This window comes from Poecile atricapillus, chromosome W, assembly GCF_030490865.1.
Source record: "Poecile atricapillus isolate bPoeAtr1 chromosome W, bPoeAtr1.hap1, whole genome shotgun sequence".
In the NCBI taxonomy this organism is placed as follows: Eukaryota; Metazoa; Chordata; class Aves; order Passeriformes; family Paridae; genus Poecile; species Poecile atricapillus.
Window position 1 is genome coordinate 37,221,889 of NC_081288.1, and position 18,439 is coordinate 37,240,327.

At 35.9% G+C, this 18,439-nt stretch overlaps 1 protein-coding gene across 1 annotated transcript in view; it reads left to right on the plus strand.

The window, feature by feature from the left end:
* The window catches only part of LOC131592210 (liprin-alpha-2), a 282,831-nt gene that overhangs the window by 170,488 nt on the left and 93,904 nt on the right, over positions 1-18,439 (plus strand). Inside the window, exons 3-4 of the mRNA XM_058863579.1 lie at positions 1,717-1,818; positions 11,720-11,884. Of these exons, the coding sequence (XP_058719562.1) occupies positions 1,717-1,818; positions 11,720-11,884 (267 nt within the window). The remainder of the gene's footprint in view (positions 1-1,716; positions 1,819-11,719; positions 11,885-18,439) is intronic.

The window sequence follows — 18,439 nt, forward strand, 5'->3', positions numbered from 1 at the left end:
GACGTACAGGCAGAAGTGTTAATGAAACTTTTGAAAAGCAAGGGAAGAGTATTACAATAAAAATTTCATTTTCAAACCTAGGCTAACGGTTTTAACATACTGTGTAGCCTTATATGTACCTGACCACTAGGATGTAAAAAGCAAATACTGATTAGAAGGTAGGACACAAAGCATCAATATATGGTTCATGTGATCAATAGCCAGTGTCTAAAACAAAATCCACTGAGGGTATCAGAACAACACCCTCTTTCCTACCATGCAATTTGCATGAAGGTCTGCTGTACTTCCAGTTCCAGCTGCTGAAAAATGAAAAATAAAGCACCCTTAGCTACATGTTTCCAGAATATCATTTGAAATTTATTTGAATAATTTCTAATATATAATACCATATACTGTTAACTATTTAAAAACTTGACTAAAATAGAATGGAACTAGGAAGACCCACCAAAGTTCTGTTGAACACCTATTTAGTTCAGCTAAAAGCTGCTTTCCACAGCTTGAGGAAAAGCAGCAAACCAAGCCCTTTTGAGATCATCACAGCTTTTGACTTAAATAAGGAGATTGAGTCTCAGCTTCATCCTACTGGCTGAGAAGATAAACCACCTGGACATGTTTTTTTTCTTGATCTGCTTTCTCTTGGAGTGCAGCTTAACTTCTTGCTTGTGAGCTGGTGGGCTCTTACGACTGTTTCGGTCAAATTAAAATTAACCCAGTATTTAAAAATATGTATACATATTTGTTAAAGAGCTGTTCAAGACAATTTTTTTCTCAAAACATGATCACAAATCTTAAAGGCTTTTCATCTACCTTACTGTGTTTGTGAGATACATAGCATCTTTTTTACTATAAAGGATAAAATTAACCACTACAGCTTAGTATATCTTATGTCTGTCAAAATAAACACATATGGAGTGAAGCTTTTTCCTTATTGAAATTAATAACAACTCTACAACCGCCCTTTGTATAAAAAAAAATTTATGTGTATTGTTGAAGAGCAGTGGTAAATTCAAAACATTTTAATAGAAGTTTTGAAAACGAAAAGTTTTTCAGAACACCTCTTAACTAATACACATGCATAAAACTTAATGTCAGGAGCAGCTTAAAATTCACTTTCATTTTATGTTGTTAATTCATAGGAAATTCATTCCAACTAAAAAATCTTGTTCTGAGTCATCACAGATGACTATTTCACTATAATGACTGAATACATTTTAATGGCTAACTTCAATATCAAGTAGAGTATTTTTTCACAACTCATATATTACTTATGTTAATTTGATATTAGGTAGATTTTGATTAGTGAATACCTTAACATTTTTCTCAAATGCCATATTGCAAACGCTGCCTTATGGAGTGGCTAGAATGCTCCTAAGTGGGTATGTTGAGTTGAACCTCCTTACATGTGAAATGTGGTGTCTCTGTTGCTATGAAATTGGCCAGTTCTGTTCTTCTTCTGGTGTGGTTCTGATAGCTTGTGTATGGGGGATGCTGCCACCATTTCAAATCTTCTTTTGTTTCTAAACTTAAATCAGTAGTTACCTTTTATTAGCTGTGTCTAAACTTGAAATGATTTTGGTAGATGCTGAAGCTTACATATGCTATTTTAGTTTGTGTTGGTGATTTCTAGATATTATTAAAATCCTCAAGAAGGCACATGGATTTGATTATCCTAGTGCTTACATCTTGAGTAACTTCATATATAATTTTATTCTACAGGAATTTGCTGCACTGACAAAAGAATTAAATGCATGCAGGGAACAGCTGCTTGAAAAAGAGGAAGAGATTTCAGAACTAAAAGCTGAAAGAAACAACACAAGAGTAAGTATACAGCAGACCTTTTCTGGATATCATGTGTATGTAAACTTACATATAAATCTAGATCTTCATTTGTGTGAATCAGAGAACAAAATTCCAGCATTTTCACGAGTAAAGGTGATTCTAAGTAGCAGGACATATCTACCGTGCTACAGTCCTGAAGGACATGAGTGTATTAGCCAGATATATTGTGAACAGTTACAATCACAGGAGATGTAGTTTGTAACATGGTAATGTCATTCAGTGTAAATATCTTTTAAAGCAAGGGACTCATGCAGCCTTCCAAGCCCGAGTAGCCTGAACATATCCTCATCTCTTACCAAGGCAAAAGGCAGGGTTACAACAGATAACCAGCTTTGCCTTGTGCCTTGGATTCGATCTGAATGAGATGAAGGCTGCTGCACATACCACACGCAGTCTGTTGTTTAGCCTACATGCAGCCTTGTGACCCTTGAAGTGAATGTCATTTGCCATACTCCTGAGCAGAGACAAGATTAAATCCTGAAATGTATCCTGTTGTGCTTCAATCAGAAGGTACTGTTTTCTCTGGGAACAAGAATATATGATACAGCACCTTCTGAAGATTCTCAAACAACGGACAGAATTGTTTTCAGAATAATTTGCATGTAAAAGTGTCTGGGAAAAGACAGATTTGGTCTAGAAACAAGAGAGTAGCAGAGGAGACTTTATGGTGTTTGTGGAAAGGTGTGAGGAAAGAGCTAGAGTAGTCCCAGGTCAGGTGGTAGTCAGGCTGGTAGTGAATATACAAAAGAGATCTCAGAGGCTGAACACCAAGGATGATTCTCTGTGATCTGTGTAACTTTTCCCATTATCCTATTCTTAATAAATTAATAGCAGTTTGGCTACTCAGCTAACATCTCTTCTTTGGCAGCTAATTTGCATTTTTAAGAGAATCTGACAATATATATGCCAGAAGACCTGAGAGAGGGCCTTTCTCCCTGCTTTCTTCTTCCCATCTATAGCACCACTGAGTGCCATAGAGTTCAGAAATTCAAGGGAGGACAGATGAAACAGGTGCCTACAAAGAGGCAAAGTTGACCCATGTACCCTTATACTTTCCTGGATGTTCAGGAGATGATCACATTTAGCACAAAGTTTTTAGAGGTGATGGGTTTGGAAAATCTTATGGGAGGTATAGGTGAGACCTAATTTTTCTCCCAATAATTAATTAATTAATTGATTTTGAGAAACATGTAGGAATTGCACTGCATTTTCCAGGTTTAGCAAAAGATGTCAGCTGAAGAAAAGTCTTAAGACTTTCTGTAGCTGCTTAAATTATCAGTAACTCCTACATGTGTATTATTTTAGTATTTAATAAAAAAATGCTTTATCCATTTCACTCCAAAGTCCACTGAACACCAGCTTTAGCATGTTAAAGCTGCAGTGCACCAATATCTAATGTGGGTTTGATATAAGCAGTGCAGACTAACAAAAATTCCAAGACAGCCTAGTAGCCAAAGATAGTCACTTGCCAAGGAACCATGAGAGAAAAGGCAGATGACTCAACTGCAAGTCATCTCCTAAGTCAGACTGATCTCTGTCATAGACAATTTCTCTGCAGAGCAAGAAGATTAAAGATCATCCATTCTTGTGTTTCTTGTGCTACATAAAAGAAAAATCAGTAAGAGGTTTTCCAGGAGAACTAGTATCAACAAATAAGAGTTACAGTGTTATAATCCTTGCAAGTCCTTGCAGTTAAAAGTAGTAAATGCTAACAGTGTATTTTCAAAATGAGGATGAAGCTAGAGATCAAAATGTTTAGGCTATGAAAAAATATAAGGAAAGCACGAGATATTACAGTAAACAAGGGAAAGACAGAGTCCAAATATTAATGGAGAAAGAAAGAGGAAAAAATTCAGAGACATGCCTTACCCTGACCTCTAGCATTTTCATGAATAAGTTATTACCCTTCCATGTCATATTTGTATTCTAGCCTGGCTTTAATCTGCCATATTACTACAATATATTCCAGAGTTGGCTGTAATAGTCATGCTGTTTTCTGGAGTGACAGGGAAAGATGAGCATTTTATATGCAAAGTTGTTGTTTTCTACACACAGTCTCAATGATGTGATTTCCAGCAGTGTTCATTGGAAAGGCATTGCATATAAAGTGGCACTTCTGCAAGCTGAGATTTATGGTGTTATTAATGCAAAACAACATTAATATTTTGTAAGAAAAAACATTTGATCCAATTTTTTTCTGTTAATTTAGCAAGGATTCTAATAAAATAATAATATTTGGAGGACACTGATACACTTTCACAGTGAGAAAATTAAATGTATTTTCTCATATATATATAGTCTATCTAGTGCATCTTTTGTCCTCCCTCTAATGTTCACACTTAAGCCAGCCCTAGCTTAGCTCACCTGACCCCCCAGGACACACTCATGCATAATCACACATAGTGGAACTACTCATGACAAGCACTTTGTCCCAAGTAGCACTCCCTTCTGATTTTAAATGAAGATGCTGAGCTCCAAATTGCAGCTCCTGAATTTTTTTATCCAACCTTTTATCTCCTTAGGGTAACAGCAAAAAAGATATTGTTTGATTTGTCCTGCTACTGAATATCAGCAGAAAGGAATGAAAAGGGCAATTCTGTCAGGTCCTGAGTACACACCAGCCTTCCAGGTCCCTTTTACACTTTCAGTTAGCCTGACTGGCAGTATTTTATTTACTCTAGACCCACATCTATGTTCGTCTTTCTTTTTTGGCAACAGCCTCACAGTTTTTCCTCATCACGTAAACACAAAACTGATTTCACATCCTGATTTCCCATTCTATGCCAAGCTGTAGTAGTAGACCTTGATGGTAACATATATTAGAGAGAGACATCATGATGGAATTACATTTTTTGGGACACATACACTTCAGATCTCAGCCAAAATAAGAAATTAAATCTTACCCCAATATTTAATCAAGTTTCTACTCAATCCTTCTAGAAGCATTCTTAGGCATTTGCTATTGAATGTGTATTTTTCCTGCCTAAGATAAACTTTTTCTAACATATTAGCAGAAATATTTTCATTTTAAGAACGTAGCTGGCAACTTAATCTATCAACACACAAGGCAAAATAGAGAATGTGGGAGCGCTGATTGTGTGGCATTGCTGACAGGAAGACAAGTTCTCTCTGGAAGACCATTGTATGGGACTTTGAAAACAGATACAAAAATATCTTAATAGAAACTCTTACAGTTACTTCTCTGGATATCCTCTAGATAGAGTGATCACTTGTATCATGTAGAAAGATAGCATCTTTTCTGAAGCTGGAAGATAAGTCAGTGTGATCTAGCAGGTTATTTAATGGAAATTATAAAATAACACTACTTTGGCTGTTCAAATGAAAACAATTTTTTTTTTTTCTCAGTCTGTATTATTTAAAAGAATACATATGATTAACTTATTAGATCAGAATATTATTGTGAGGAAACTTGGGGGTTGGTTTGGTAGCTGAAAAAAATATGTTACAGTACTTCTGTGGATTAATCTGATTGTGGATTTTCTCCTACAACAAAAAAAGGACCAGACACATACATGTGCTTTTTGAATAAAGTATAAATTTCTTACTCAAATTGGTCTGAACCATTTTAATTCTAACAGTTTAGAAACAAAAAAATTGTACCTGTGTTCATAAATGAAACAGCAATAATGAAGACAGTGTCATTAATTCTCTTTTGCTTAATGCCTTAGGAGATGAAGCTCTTATTAAAGTGAACAAGGCTGAGTTATGTCTAATTTAATTCATATTTTATTGTCTCCATTCCTTATTGAATGGCTTATGAAACATCTTCAATTATGCACTGCAGTCCCATCATACCTATAGATCAGAACTTAACCCTGCATTTTATGATTCAAATTCCCTTCTACTGTGTTGGGAAACTCTATGAATATATTTCAAATTATGGTTTTACCTATTTTAGCTCATTTTTTCATAGGTCTTTTTAATTAAATCAATTTCATAGGTGCTGAAAATTAATCAGGTATTGTATTTCTTTTTTAAACATGAGGAGTTCTTACAGTCTAAAAACGCTGTACACAGGAAAATAAGTATATCTGTCTTGTAGAGTTCTGCAAATTGCAAAACATTAATTCAATAATATAAGTAACAGTATATATCATTGCCTCAATATTATTAACTGTCTTGTAGATTCACGTGTCTCTTCTTTAAAAAAAAAAAACTTCTGTCAGAAAGTTGTGTAACAACAGATAGTAAATGTGACATATAGTTATTCAATCACTATGTTTTCATATAACTATGTATTTTTAGGTAATCTGTGTAGTGTAATAGCTATTATATTTCTATTCATTATTCTTACAAAACCCCTATTCTTCCTGTTACTTTGTACCATTATCCAATTGTTACATTTTCTTTCACACCTTTGTTTCACATATGTGTGATTTCTTTAAGGTTTTAGATTGCTTGCATTTTGCTTTCTGTACAGAAGGACAGACGTGGGACACACTGCAGTAGTTGGGCTGTAACTTCCTTTTTTCAGAGAAAGATTTTCACTTTTAGCTTACCAGTGTAGCTGTTGGAGGTCACACCACGTGACCACAGGTGAAAAGTGGTTTCCATCACTGTGGAACAATGCTGAAGAAAATTACTGATTTTGTGACTGATTTTAGAGGTAGTCTTCAACCTCATGTCTGCTTATTTTACTTGTCTTCTCTGCTCATACCAGAGATGGAGATTCACTGAACAATGTGAATTCTAAATATAGACTGAAAGAAAATTCAGTTTTTCCTCTGCTAGTGAGAAATTCTAAGCTGAACCTCAAAAGATAATTGTCTTCTTAGTGGGTTACCTCATTCCTCTAAGGAATAACTTAAGCTAAGTCTGTCTCATTTCACTAAAGGTCTTTTCTTTAATTTTTTCCCCCTGTATTTTATTATTTATGACTCTCCTTTTCTCTCCATTACCATCTGCTGAGTCTTTAATTTCTCCATTTATTATTCTGCTGTGAACTTTTTCTACAAATAAGTTTTTAAAAAATAATGAAAGTTAAGATAAAATATTTTATATTTATTAAAATCCAGTAATTGCAAACTCTACTGAGTCACACTAATTTTGATTTACTGAGCCATCATTCCATAAAATGATTATTTTAACTTCTTTCATTTTATATATGTAGATCAGTGTCCATAGAGTCATGGTGGTAGATTGTAGTAGAGCAGAGTAGGTGATAATCTACGCTGAGGTAGTTTATACCATTAAATCTAACCATGCATTTCTGTTTCACAGAAATCAATCACTTTCATAATGGCTTTGTAAGTGATTTGAGAAATACAGGAAGCTGGGTATATTCTAAAATTTTTCACCTTTCATTTTCATTTCATTCTAATTAACACTTTAAAGATGCTACATTCATTCAAAAAATATGCACTAGAGCACTTTTCAGTCTTTAAATTATTATTTTTATACATTTTTATGCTTATTAAAAGTCCAGAGTTCCAGAAATAATCCTATTTACATAAAATACAATTATCAGCATGGCATCATGAGCATCATAAAATTTGCCCAGCATAAAACTCACTTGTCAGATTATTTCATAATTCATTGTCAAGCTTATGCTTTCCAGTAGGGAAAGCATAGCAATGATGCGTGGGTGATTCTGTCCTACCTGCTGCTGTTGATCTTCATCTTCTTTTCTTTGCAGGCTGCCTGTCCCTCTGAGTGCTTGACAACTGTTACAGCTTGACAGTGTGAGGGAGCAGAAAATGCTCAGCAGCCCATGATCACTATTAATGCCAGAGTTTAATTGCAACTTACTGAAATCCCTAAAGCTGTTTCTAACCATTCTTTTGTAGTTTAAACGAATTACCATTATTGTTGCAACATTATTTCAACGTGAAAACTTGTGATGTTCTCACAACTATTTGGAATATTAATTCTTGAACTACGTATGTGGAGGCAAGTCCTCAGCATGCCCAGAAGTTATTGTGATTTCCCTCAGATGTTGAACATTGGTTGGACACGCCATCATCTTCAATGTCAATCTTCTATGTTTATATTCCCTTCCCTCATTATTGTAGCCCTGAGACACTTCTTAATTCTGTCAGTGTCGTTGACATTTTTACTTCCATGGGAAGCAGGGAAGATCTATTACCCCTTTTTTTTAATATAATTGTAACTGGGGAAAAGTTGAATAAAACAGCAGCTATTGTTACAAGTCCAAAGTAGGGCAACAAAGCTGTGAAGGGTCTGAAGCACAAGTCTTATAAGGAGCAGCTGAGGGGCCTGGGGATGTTTAGCCTGGAGAAAAGGTGGCTCAGAGGAGACCCTATCACTCTCTACAGATGTAAGTCAGGTGTGGGGTCAGCCCCTTCTTCCAGGTAGCAAGTGAGGAAATGGCCTTAAGTTACACCAGGGGAAGTTTAGGCTGGGCATCATGGACAATTTCTTCACGAAGACGGTTATTTTCATGATTGGATACAGCATTGGAACAGGCTGCCCAGGGAAACAGTAGGGTTGCCATCCCTGGAGGTATTTAAAAGATGTGTAGATGTGGCGCTTGGGCACTTTGTTTAGTGGAGGACGTAGTAGTGCTGGGCTAATGCTTGGACTTGATGATCTTAGAGGTTTTTTCCAGCCTAAGCAATTCTATTAGTCTGTGAACCCAGCATTTCGTCAGAGCAGGGGGCAAGGATTTGCTATTTGTTCTCAGTCACAATCAGATGTGTTATCCCTTAGGTTTTTTCCCTTTCAGCAAAACTGGGAGTAATGTTTTACTAAGAAACCTGGTTAATAGTATTCCCTGCTCAGTTGGTGCTGCTGTTAGCAGCGCTAACAGAATTTGTGAAGAAATAGATGTTATTTTTGTTGAAAAGCAAAAATAAGACATTCTTACAAAAGAAAAACCTCTGTTAGCATGCCTTCTTGAACGTTCCTAGAGCTGATGGTAAGGAAAATTCGTGATCGGAGGTAGTTTCCAGAAGAATAAGTGACGCAAACGCTTGAGTAAATACGAACAGAAAGAAAAAGTATAAAATGTTCACAAGCACTGTTTTAGTTCTCCATGGGTCTTTTGACACAGCTGTGAGAATCTGTTTACAGTAAAATAGGCAACACAGAATTTTACACTTGATTTATGTAGCAACTATGAAATGTATGCAGACATTGGAATATGTCTTTTTCTCCTTTGAAATGGTTGCTCTAAGCTAAAAAAAACCTTAGCTTTTGTGTATGTTAAATGGGTGATTGTCAGTGGTTTAGTATTATGTATTAGGCATGTTTCTAACATGGCAGTAACATAACCTAAATATGTATCTGTAGGTAATCTGCAAAAGGCTGGAGTGCTGTACTGTTCATTTCAACTAGCAAACTCCTCCGCAATCACCCCATTAGAGCTTCTGAGTTCCCACTAGTCTACTAGCTTCTTATACTTGTAAACCTTGTTTAACTTGTTTTGTCTCTTCATCATTCTCTTTGATCTCTGTTCTGCCTTTGCTTAGCAAATTTCTTGTCTTCTGTCCATGCTGACTTCACATGCCCTTTTGGGATTATCTGTCTGCCTCAGCTCAAAATGAGGTTCTGGATGTATGCTAGGAGGTTTTTGTGTATTCTTTATTTGTCTCTCTGCTATAGGTTATGTGTCATTTCTTCTGTCATTAATATTTTTCCATGTCAAAATTTCCATGTCACCATCACGTTTTTCCTCTCTTAAACCAGATTTTCCTATCCAACTAAGTCTTGCAGGCAGGCTCTCAGAAGTCTCTGATTATCACAGCATTTGTCTGGGAGATAAGTCATATAGGGTAGTAGGACACCAAATATCATAAATTTGCTCAGAGTTGGGCTGAAAAAAAGGTTGCCAAGGTTTTGTTACTCTGGACTGGTTTAGTGGGTGTCAGTTTGAGCATTAGACAACTACAGAGCTGTGGAAGGAATGGCCATTTTAAAAACTCAACCGTCGGCCAATGTTTTCCCTTTTTTCCCAATTTCTTTAGATATCTGTAGCCTTTTGGCTGGATTTAGAATGATCGAGACATAGCTGTGATGCACTGAAAAATTTCTGCATAAAGAGAACCAATTGGGATAAGCCAGGCTCTAATGGGATCAGCCAGGAGTTGGGAATGACCGTGGGGAAATCTAAGTGCACAGCGTGGATCAGAGTCAGATTCTGGCTACCCCAGGGCTATGGAGCTGGGCAGAGTTAGGCTGCACAGAGAAGGAAATGTTGCACCCTTACAGACTCTTTCAAGAGACACGGCAGACAGTAGGTTGAAGAATTAGAAATCAGCTATTGACTTACTTTCCTGCAGCTCTCTCCCAGATAACATAGATGGCCTAGAAAAACCATGGCAATACAAGAATTTAGACCAAAAATCAGCAATTCAGTTCTATTTATAATAGCAATTAATTGTTTAATTACTACTATGAACATAAATACTCTGTAAATATTTGGAAAAGTTCTAATCTCATTTAATTTTCCAACTTCCCACAGCCCCATATTGAATTCTTGATGGCTCTATCATAAAGAGGTCTCTTCAAATTTGCTGCTTTGGACTGCCTCAAATAATTAAAAATCCACCTATATCTGCCATTAGCCCTTCAGGAATGAGAAAGCTTGTGAATTTCTCGTTAATTTGTTTTTCATACACACAGGCCATGACTTGGATTCAGAAATGATAGGGAGACCCTCCTTTCTTGAACTGCAGGGAGTCTTTCTAAGTCTCATTGTATTAACATTGTTCACATATTCATTCACAATTCGTGAAGAATAAAGTTATTGTAACACAATAACCAGCTGCAAATCCAGACATAAGAACCATGTTTGAAGCAAAGATGACACCAAATCATAATCATTCTTATTCTGACTTAGTATCAGTATACATCTCTAATGTAATTGCCCTCTGCTTTTGCTCTTCTATGTCTAGTAATTAGTGTAAGAATAAAAACTCTTATATAACTAAGAATAACTGTGGATTACAGATAAATATATATATTTACTAATAGTAGCTATATTAAGAGCCACATCAAAGGAGAAATATTAAACAATTGTCTAAGTAACGTTCAGATTTCCAGTTCAGTGACTTAGATATAATTGTTTGTTTCAATTACAATACATTTAACATGCATTCTGATTCATGAATTTAGCTACCTTGATTTAACCTTACAGCTAACCAAGTCTCTTTAATGCTCAGGCACTAAAAACAGCAATGGTAGCCCTTTGAAAATATGGGCAAATGAGGAATTTTCTATACAACATCAACATACCATTTTAATTTTTCCTTTAACCTCAGAGTAATGATGAAAAATAAATATAATATGTTTTTGTGATATGTTATTTATGGTCTATTTTACAGATGTTTATGGACCTCTCTGGTATTTGTGGTGTTTTTAATACAACAGAGGAAATGAATATTTTAAAGCATGTGCTAGTGACGAGCACCATTAGCTGTGGCAGTTCTAATGAATAGTCTTAAAAATCTAATAAAATATACTGTTCACTCCTACATATTGTGTTAAGTTGCTTTCAAGATAAATTGAAAATATATTAGTTAGGCTGAATTAATTGTAAACTTATTTAATATTTTTGCATGATTCTTTAGACTTTGTTTATTTGGCTGCCAATACTTGTCAATTACTATCACAAATGATATGCAAATATGTAATTAATTTAAACAGTGACCCTATGCTTAATGATTTGTTGTTTTTGCTTTTCATAGCAGAGTGTTAAGTCAAATCATGAGTAGATTTTCTGTTTTTCCATTTATTCCATCTGGTTTAGAAACATGAAATATTTCTAATAGTTCCAGCAATCTCTCCTACAATGAGGTTTCCAAGAAAATTGCTGTTTGTTATCATGCACTTTGTAGTTAGGATTTATGTGGCGTTTAGGGGTGCAGAAATTAATAAATCTTTATTTCAAATCCAATAGCTGTTACTGGAGCATTTGGAGTGCCTTGTCTCGAGACACGAAAGGTCCCTGAGGATGACAGTGGTGAAACGGCAAGCACAGTCTCCCTCAGGGGTTTCCAGTGAAGTTGAGGTCCTCAAAGCTCTGAAATCTCTGTTTGAGCACCACAAGGCTTTGGATGAAAAGGTACAGTATGGAAAAAAAACTTGCTAAAAACACTCTTCAACTTGCCTAATTGTGCTTTATGATGCAGCAGAGCAACAGTATTGTTTATTTACTCCTTGGAATACATACCGTACTTGGAACATTTACAGGTGTCCAGAGAAATCTGGATGGTAAGCATGTATGGCCAATAGCTGTAATGCACTCAGAGTCACTTCAGCTATCTTTTGTAGACAATAGAAATTACTTCTCAGCAAATCTCACCCCTACCAGACATGTTTTTCCTATTTAGCACAAAATAAAGATGATCCTGTAGAATTTATTGAGTGTAGAATGTGATTTTAAGTTATGGTCATGAAAATGCAGGTATACCTCAAATTTTAAAAACACACAGAGAGGCAGAATGAGTTCTTCCTAACTACATAAGGGAACTTGGCTCTTAGATATTTTTAGGAGAAAAACCTCCTTAATTTCAGAGATCTTTTTAGCCTTTGCTACACAAGGACAACATTCCCTTTACAAGGAACATAACCTAAAGTAATTAGTACATTCTTGATTATCAGTGGTGAGGAAGGGTCTGCAAAATCAAGGTAAAAAACGCTGATAACTGCATCCAGTCATGCTAATGAAGAGGGTCCTTACATTGCATTCCTCATCTATTCTGTGCTGGAAAGACTATATTCAAAGTGAATGAAACTTTGTTCAACTATGAATTATCACCTTGAGTATTGTGTACATGAATTCAGAAATCCAGTTCAAGTCTAGAAACAACATGCTTGGAAGGTGACTTATCGAAATTATTAAGTGCCTCAAAACTACACATGCAGGGAGCACGTGAGAAACAAGGCTCATGAGCAAAGAACTTCATTCCTTATGGGGTCTGTTTTGGCTGGTTTGCTCATTGCTGCTTCTCTGTTTGAGATGGTTGGGTAAGCAGGGATGACATTGTGCAGCACAGCCTCCGAAACCATTGACTCCACAGATGAGCTGTATTGTACAGAACCAATTTAATGGTCTCACAGGAGCAAATTTAACTTTCAGAAATAGACTCAGAAAGTTGACTTTACTTAATGAACTGAGGTAGCTGTAGATATATAGCAATATATATCATTGGTAATGAAAGGATGAGACTCTGTGGGTTATGAGTCATTATAGGTTAGCTATTATGTTCAAATTTAAATAAATTAAGGAAACTTAGGCTAAATAAAAACTGATTATGTGTTTAGGTATATTTAGGGTTATGTGTTCTACTCAGATATCATGAAAGCATCTTCAAAGAAAATCTAGAAAAGGAACTATAATGACTTCTAACCACTGTAATAAGATTTTAGATGTCATTAAGACTTTAAAAATCCTGTATTATTACAAAGATCTTTTGAAGATTGATGGGATTTATACTCTGAGCTTTGATCTTTTATCCAGCACTTTAAATATTGATAAAACTAGGGTAGAGAGCTCTGCAGCTTTTATACTTTTTGACATTGTGTTGGATAAGTATGAGAAATAGTAAGAACTAAACTTGAGATCGATTCTGATTATTCAACAGTTGTGTACCTCTTACACATTTTCTTTTGTGAATGCTTTACTGTTTTGGTATTATGCAGTTTATTTTACATCCCATTTTGAAAACTATTGTATGGAATTAGATTGAAGCTACATGTAATATTTTGACTTGAATTATTGAAAAATTTGCCTTACATTGTTAAAAGAAAATTCTATTCTTATATTATTTTAAATGAAATAGGTTAAAATCAGTATTTAGCACATTAAAATTTTTTGGAATGACACAGATAGACATCTTATGTATCTAACTGATTCCTGTCCCAGTGGTAATGACAATTATCAGGTTAGAAAAGTCAACCATCTGCAATCATTATAAGAAAAGATTCGTTCCGTTATAAAACAAGTTCTGAAATCAGTCAAAATTACTTTTCCAACATGCTGTTTATCTTTGTGTTGAACCTTTCATATTTTGATGCAATAAATCATATTTTTGCTATAAAGCATTCTGAGATAAGTCCAGTAAACAGTTTAATAAATTATTTTAAAATAATTTGTTATAAGCCCAGACCACATTATTTTAAAGTACAAATCCTATATAAAAATATCTGGTTTTGTTACAGTGTCTCTGGAAAGATTGGATCAAAGTTGTCGCAGATATCACCCAGATACTTGATAATATAATGCTTTCACAAATTGTCAGCATTATGGTGATTTTTATTTAAAAATAATGAAAGTAAAAAAGACTGCATGCACCCAAATGTGCTAAAATTTTTTTTATGGCATGTGAGTCATATATTCTGCATGGTGACAGAAAAGTTATGTAAGTTAGATTTGTTTCAGACCCTTCAGAAATAAGATATCAATCCGCTTATAAAAATGCATTGAAGCTTTTCAGGGACAAGTAGAACAATGTGGGTTGGAGCTCCTCAGAGACATCTGGCTCAACCTCCTGCTCAAAGCAGGGCCAACTGTTTCAGGTTGCTTAAGGTCCTGTCCAGTAACTTCTGAATAATTTCTAGGCAGCAAACCTCTTCTGGTGTTTCACCACCCTCACTGTAGTTTTTTTCCCATAATACCTATCTGGAGTTTCTGTTGTTGAGTGTTGCACTGGTTCCCTCTTGTCCTGCAAGGTCTTCCCTTCCTACATCTGCAAGAAGAATCTAGCTGTGTTTCCTCCACATCTTCTGGTTAGCTGGTTGTAGACAGCAATTAGATCTCCCAGGAACAGTTCCTCCTTCACTTTGACCAGGCCGAGCTCTCTCAGCCTGTTTCATATACTGTGTGCTCCAGCCTGTGGCCAACTTGGTGGGCCTTCATAGAAATCTGCCAATGTCTTTCTTCTGCCAGGAATCTCAAAACCAAATGCAGCCTCAAAAGTCTGGAGATGAATAGTAATTTTCTCCAACCCACGGGCCAAACTGTGTACTGGCCTTTTTCACCACTAGGTCTTTTCTGCAAAACTGCTTTCTCTTCCCAAAGCCTGTCTTATTCCCTAGGGTTGTGCATTTTGTGGCAATGGAATGCCACACAGACATTGTGTCGCTGATCACAAACCTCTGAACGTTGCAGTCCAGTCCATTTTTGATGCACCATGGAATCTGTTTCACCAATTTACATCTCACCAGTTTCTCTAGGTATAAATGGAAGATCTTGCAGAAAATCTCAGTAGAGACAAAGAGCATTCACTGTTCTCCCCTCACCCGTGGAACCAGTCCTCTCATCATGCAAGGCAGTGAGATTGGCCAGGTATCATTTGATTTTGACAAGACCATACTGGCTCTCCCGAATCACCATCTTAGCCTTTATGTGCCTGAAAATGCTTCCTGGAAGATTTGCTCTATAACCTTCCCTATGCTGTCCAGCTTGTACTTTCCTGGATCTTCCCAGAATAACTCCTGTATTTCATGAAGAAGGACAGAACTTTTGTGAGTTTTCCACTCATCAGGAATCTCCCTGACTTCTGGTACTTTCAATGTAGAAAAAGGTCTTCTTATGACAAGCTAATGAAGTCTCTTGGCATCCACGGATGGAGTCAATGAAGTTTGACCTATGTATGTCTTGTCTTCCTATATTGTGGGTAATGCTTCACCAACACAGACTGCTGCTGTGCTCAGGGGAGGTCTACAGGCAGAATCTTACAGTAAAACTGAGTCAAAAAAACACAATTTATGATACACTGATGTCACAGCAAAATAAACAGTGCCCCAGCAGAAAATGCACACGAAGCTGAAGTACGTTAATGGATAAAGAGTAATACAAACTGTCAGAAGTGCACTGGAAATGTATCATGATCCTTTGCAAATGAGTAATGCAAATTTTTATTTAATTTTTTCTTCACAAAAAATGTTGACTGAAACTATTAATGTGGATGTTGCATTCTTGGAAAAGCATAACATAATATTTTCATGAGAAGTTTTGCCCTTTAAACTTACAAAAATATGAAGAAAATCTTAAAATTCTTCTTGAATGCCAATTTTCTTTCATGTTTTCACTTCCTACACTAAAACAACTTGATGTGTTGTAGCAAGCTCTGCCACAAAACCTGACTGATCATGAAAGGATTGCTACATGCACAGTACAAGAACTATAAAACCATCCTCATTACTATAAGAAAATGCAATGAAACCTACTAACAGATTGGAAAGTGAAAAATAAAATGTATCAATTTTTAGGCAGGCCTGCTTAAGTATAAAAATAATCAGGAGTGATACCTTATTTCAGTCTGTTGACTTTCTATTACCTGAAGTCTGGGCTTTGCTTTTACCTTTTGTCCAAAAGATAGATCACCACAGAGAGATCACAGCTGTGATCGCATTATTCTGAGAAAATATGGCTGTCATTGTAGTTTTTTCAGTCTGACAGCTCCTTCAGCATCCCTCTCATTATCCACATGACACAATCCTGGAGAATGAAAGCTTGTCATGAGCTTCCCATGTGAGAGAGCCTGTTTGGCTGAGCCCAGTAAGTAAGTAAGTAGGAAATGGTAAGAGTATGCTTTTAGTCTTAGCCCATTATCTGTACGAGACCTTAGTAGAGCCAAACAAAAGTCTTCACAGACTGTTTTAATGTATTTTACGAGAATTTTTGCTTTAGGGCCTGGGGATAATGACAGTGTTCATTTAGTTTAGAAATGTTTACCATTATATGTGTCCCTCAGAAAAATCTCATTGTGTCTCCTTGGGTAAGTTGTGCCACAGCAAATGAAATGGATACCACACTAACTGCATTTATTATTATTATTATTATTATTATTATTTAGAAATTTAATTTGAGAGAAGTTATACATTTGCAAAAAATTTTGTATATCTAACTATGCTAACATTTTTTAGAAATACAAAACCAAAGCAAATGGGCAGTTCTGCTAGCAATTTTAAATTTTCATCATGTGAGAAGTTAAATTCAGTGACTGTTTTACCTAAGTGTAAGTTTAGGTTATATGTCACAAACAACAAGCATTGTTTAAAAAATGTGAAGTTTGAAACACCAGAATTAGGAGTGATTTGGGCTAGGACCAGTGTGAAATTCTGACTTAACATTTCTTATACAATTTGCCATTGTATAAGTCAGTTGAAATTCATAGCAGTGTTCATAGGGTGGAAGCCTCCCTTCAGTTATTTACCCTGTCCTTCTTAATGCTTCAGGTCTCAAGCACTTCTCTTATTGCCGCTAAGTAGTTCATACTTTTGTTGTGTGGCTTTTTTCATGCAATGAGAAGTTGTGGAACTAATGTAAGGCAACACTGCAAAATATTTTGTGATATTATATGTGAATATACATGGAATTGTTTCTAAAAGAGCGAGTAAAGACAATATTTCCTAGAAATCATTGGAGCTGAATAAAAAATAGAAGCTCATGTTAACTTCATGGTTAGAATAGACATTGAGTAGGTCAGGAAATATATAGTCCTTATGTACAATTCAGAAAGAACAAAAGGTAGAAAAATTATTATGTTACTTGTGCCATTCTATAGTTCTACTAGCCTTCTAATATAGATCTGATGATTGTTGTCCTGCAGACATTTTTCCTCTTTTGCTTTAAACTTTGGGTTCAACTTTTAAAATGTACATTTGGAAAGAAGAAGCAACTTCTCCAAACCCAGTTTTTTGGTCAGTGTTGTAAGAAAAGCATCCAGTTGATCTTCATAGTGGAAAGCAGCTACCAGATGTTACTGTCTTAGCTAAGAATCAAAAACCCACTGGTTCTCTTGAGATTAATTTATGGCAGAAAAGCATAGTTGATATTCTTACAAACAAAATTAGCCTATTCGTGTCAGCATTGTCACTGTCTTTTTATTCATTAGCAGGTAACTAGGAGAACTTTTATACAATACACTGTTTATCAAAAAAAAGTGATTCAATTCTACTGTGCAAGTGTTTTCTTAAAAGCTTTTTATGGGCTGCAGATCTGAAGAGAATGAAGAAAGAATTTGACAGCAAGCAAAAAAGTGGGAAGCAGTTGCTAGGAGACAGAGAAAGATGGGTGATATTTTGCACTGACAGCAGTGCTAACATGACATTGACTGTGTTACATTTAAAGATAATGTGGTTGCATTTAAAAGCCAGAAGAATACTCAGTCATCTGGGCATATGTTGGATACACCCTCTAACATGGAGAGAGCAACTCTTTTCTGCTGTGTCTGTGACACTACAGTCATAAAGTCACAACATGGAAATAATTAAAAATCACTAGTTTGAACCCTCTGCTGTGTTAGGGACACCATTCATGGCCCATGTTGCTCTAGACCCCATCCAAACTGGCCTTGAACGCTTCCAGGGGTGGGGCATCCACAGCTTCTTTGGGAACCTGTTCCAGTGGCTCACCACTTCCACAGTAAGAAAATGTCTTCCTAATACCTAATTTAAATCTGTCCTCTTTCAGTTTCAATCCCTTCCACCTTGTCCTGTCACTATCTGCCCTTGTGAAAAATCTCCAGCTCTCTTGTAAGCCCCCTTAGAAACTGGAAGGTACTATAAGTTCACCCTAGAGCCTTCTATTCTCCAGGTATTTGTCCTTTAAAAATGTGTATGATAGCATTTCTGTTAGATCAGTTGACATCTGATTAGTCTTTGTGAAACC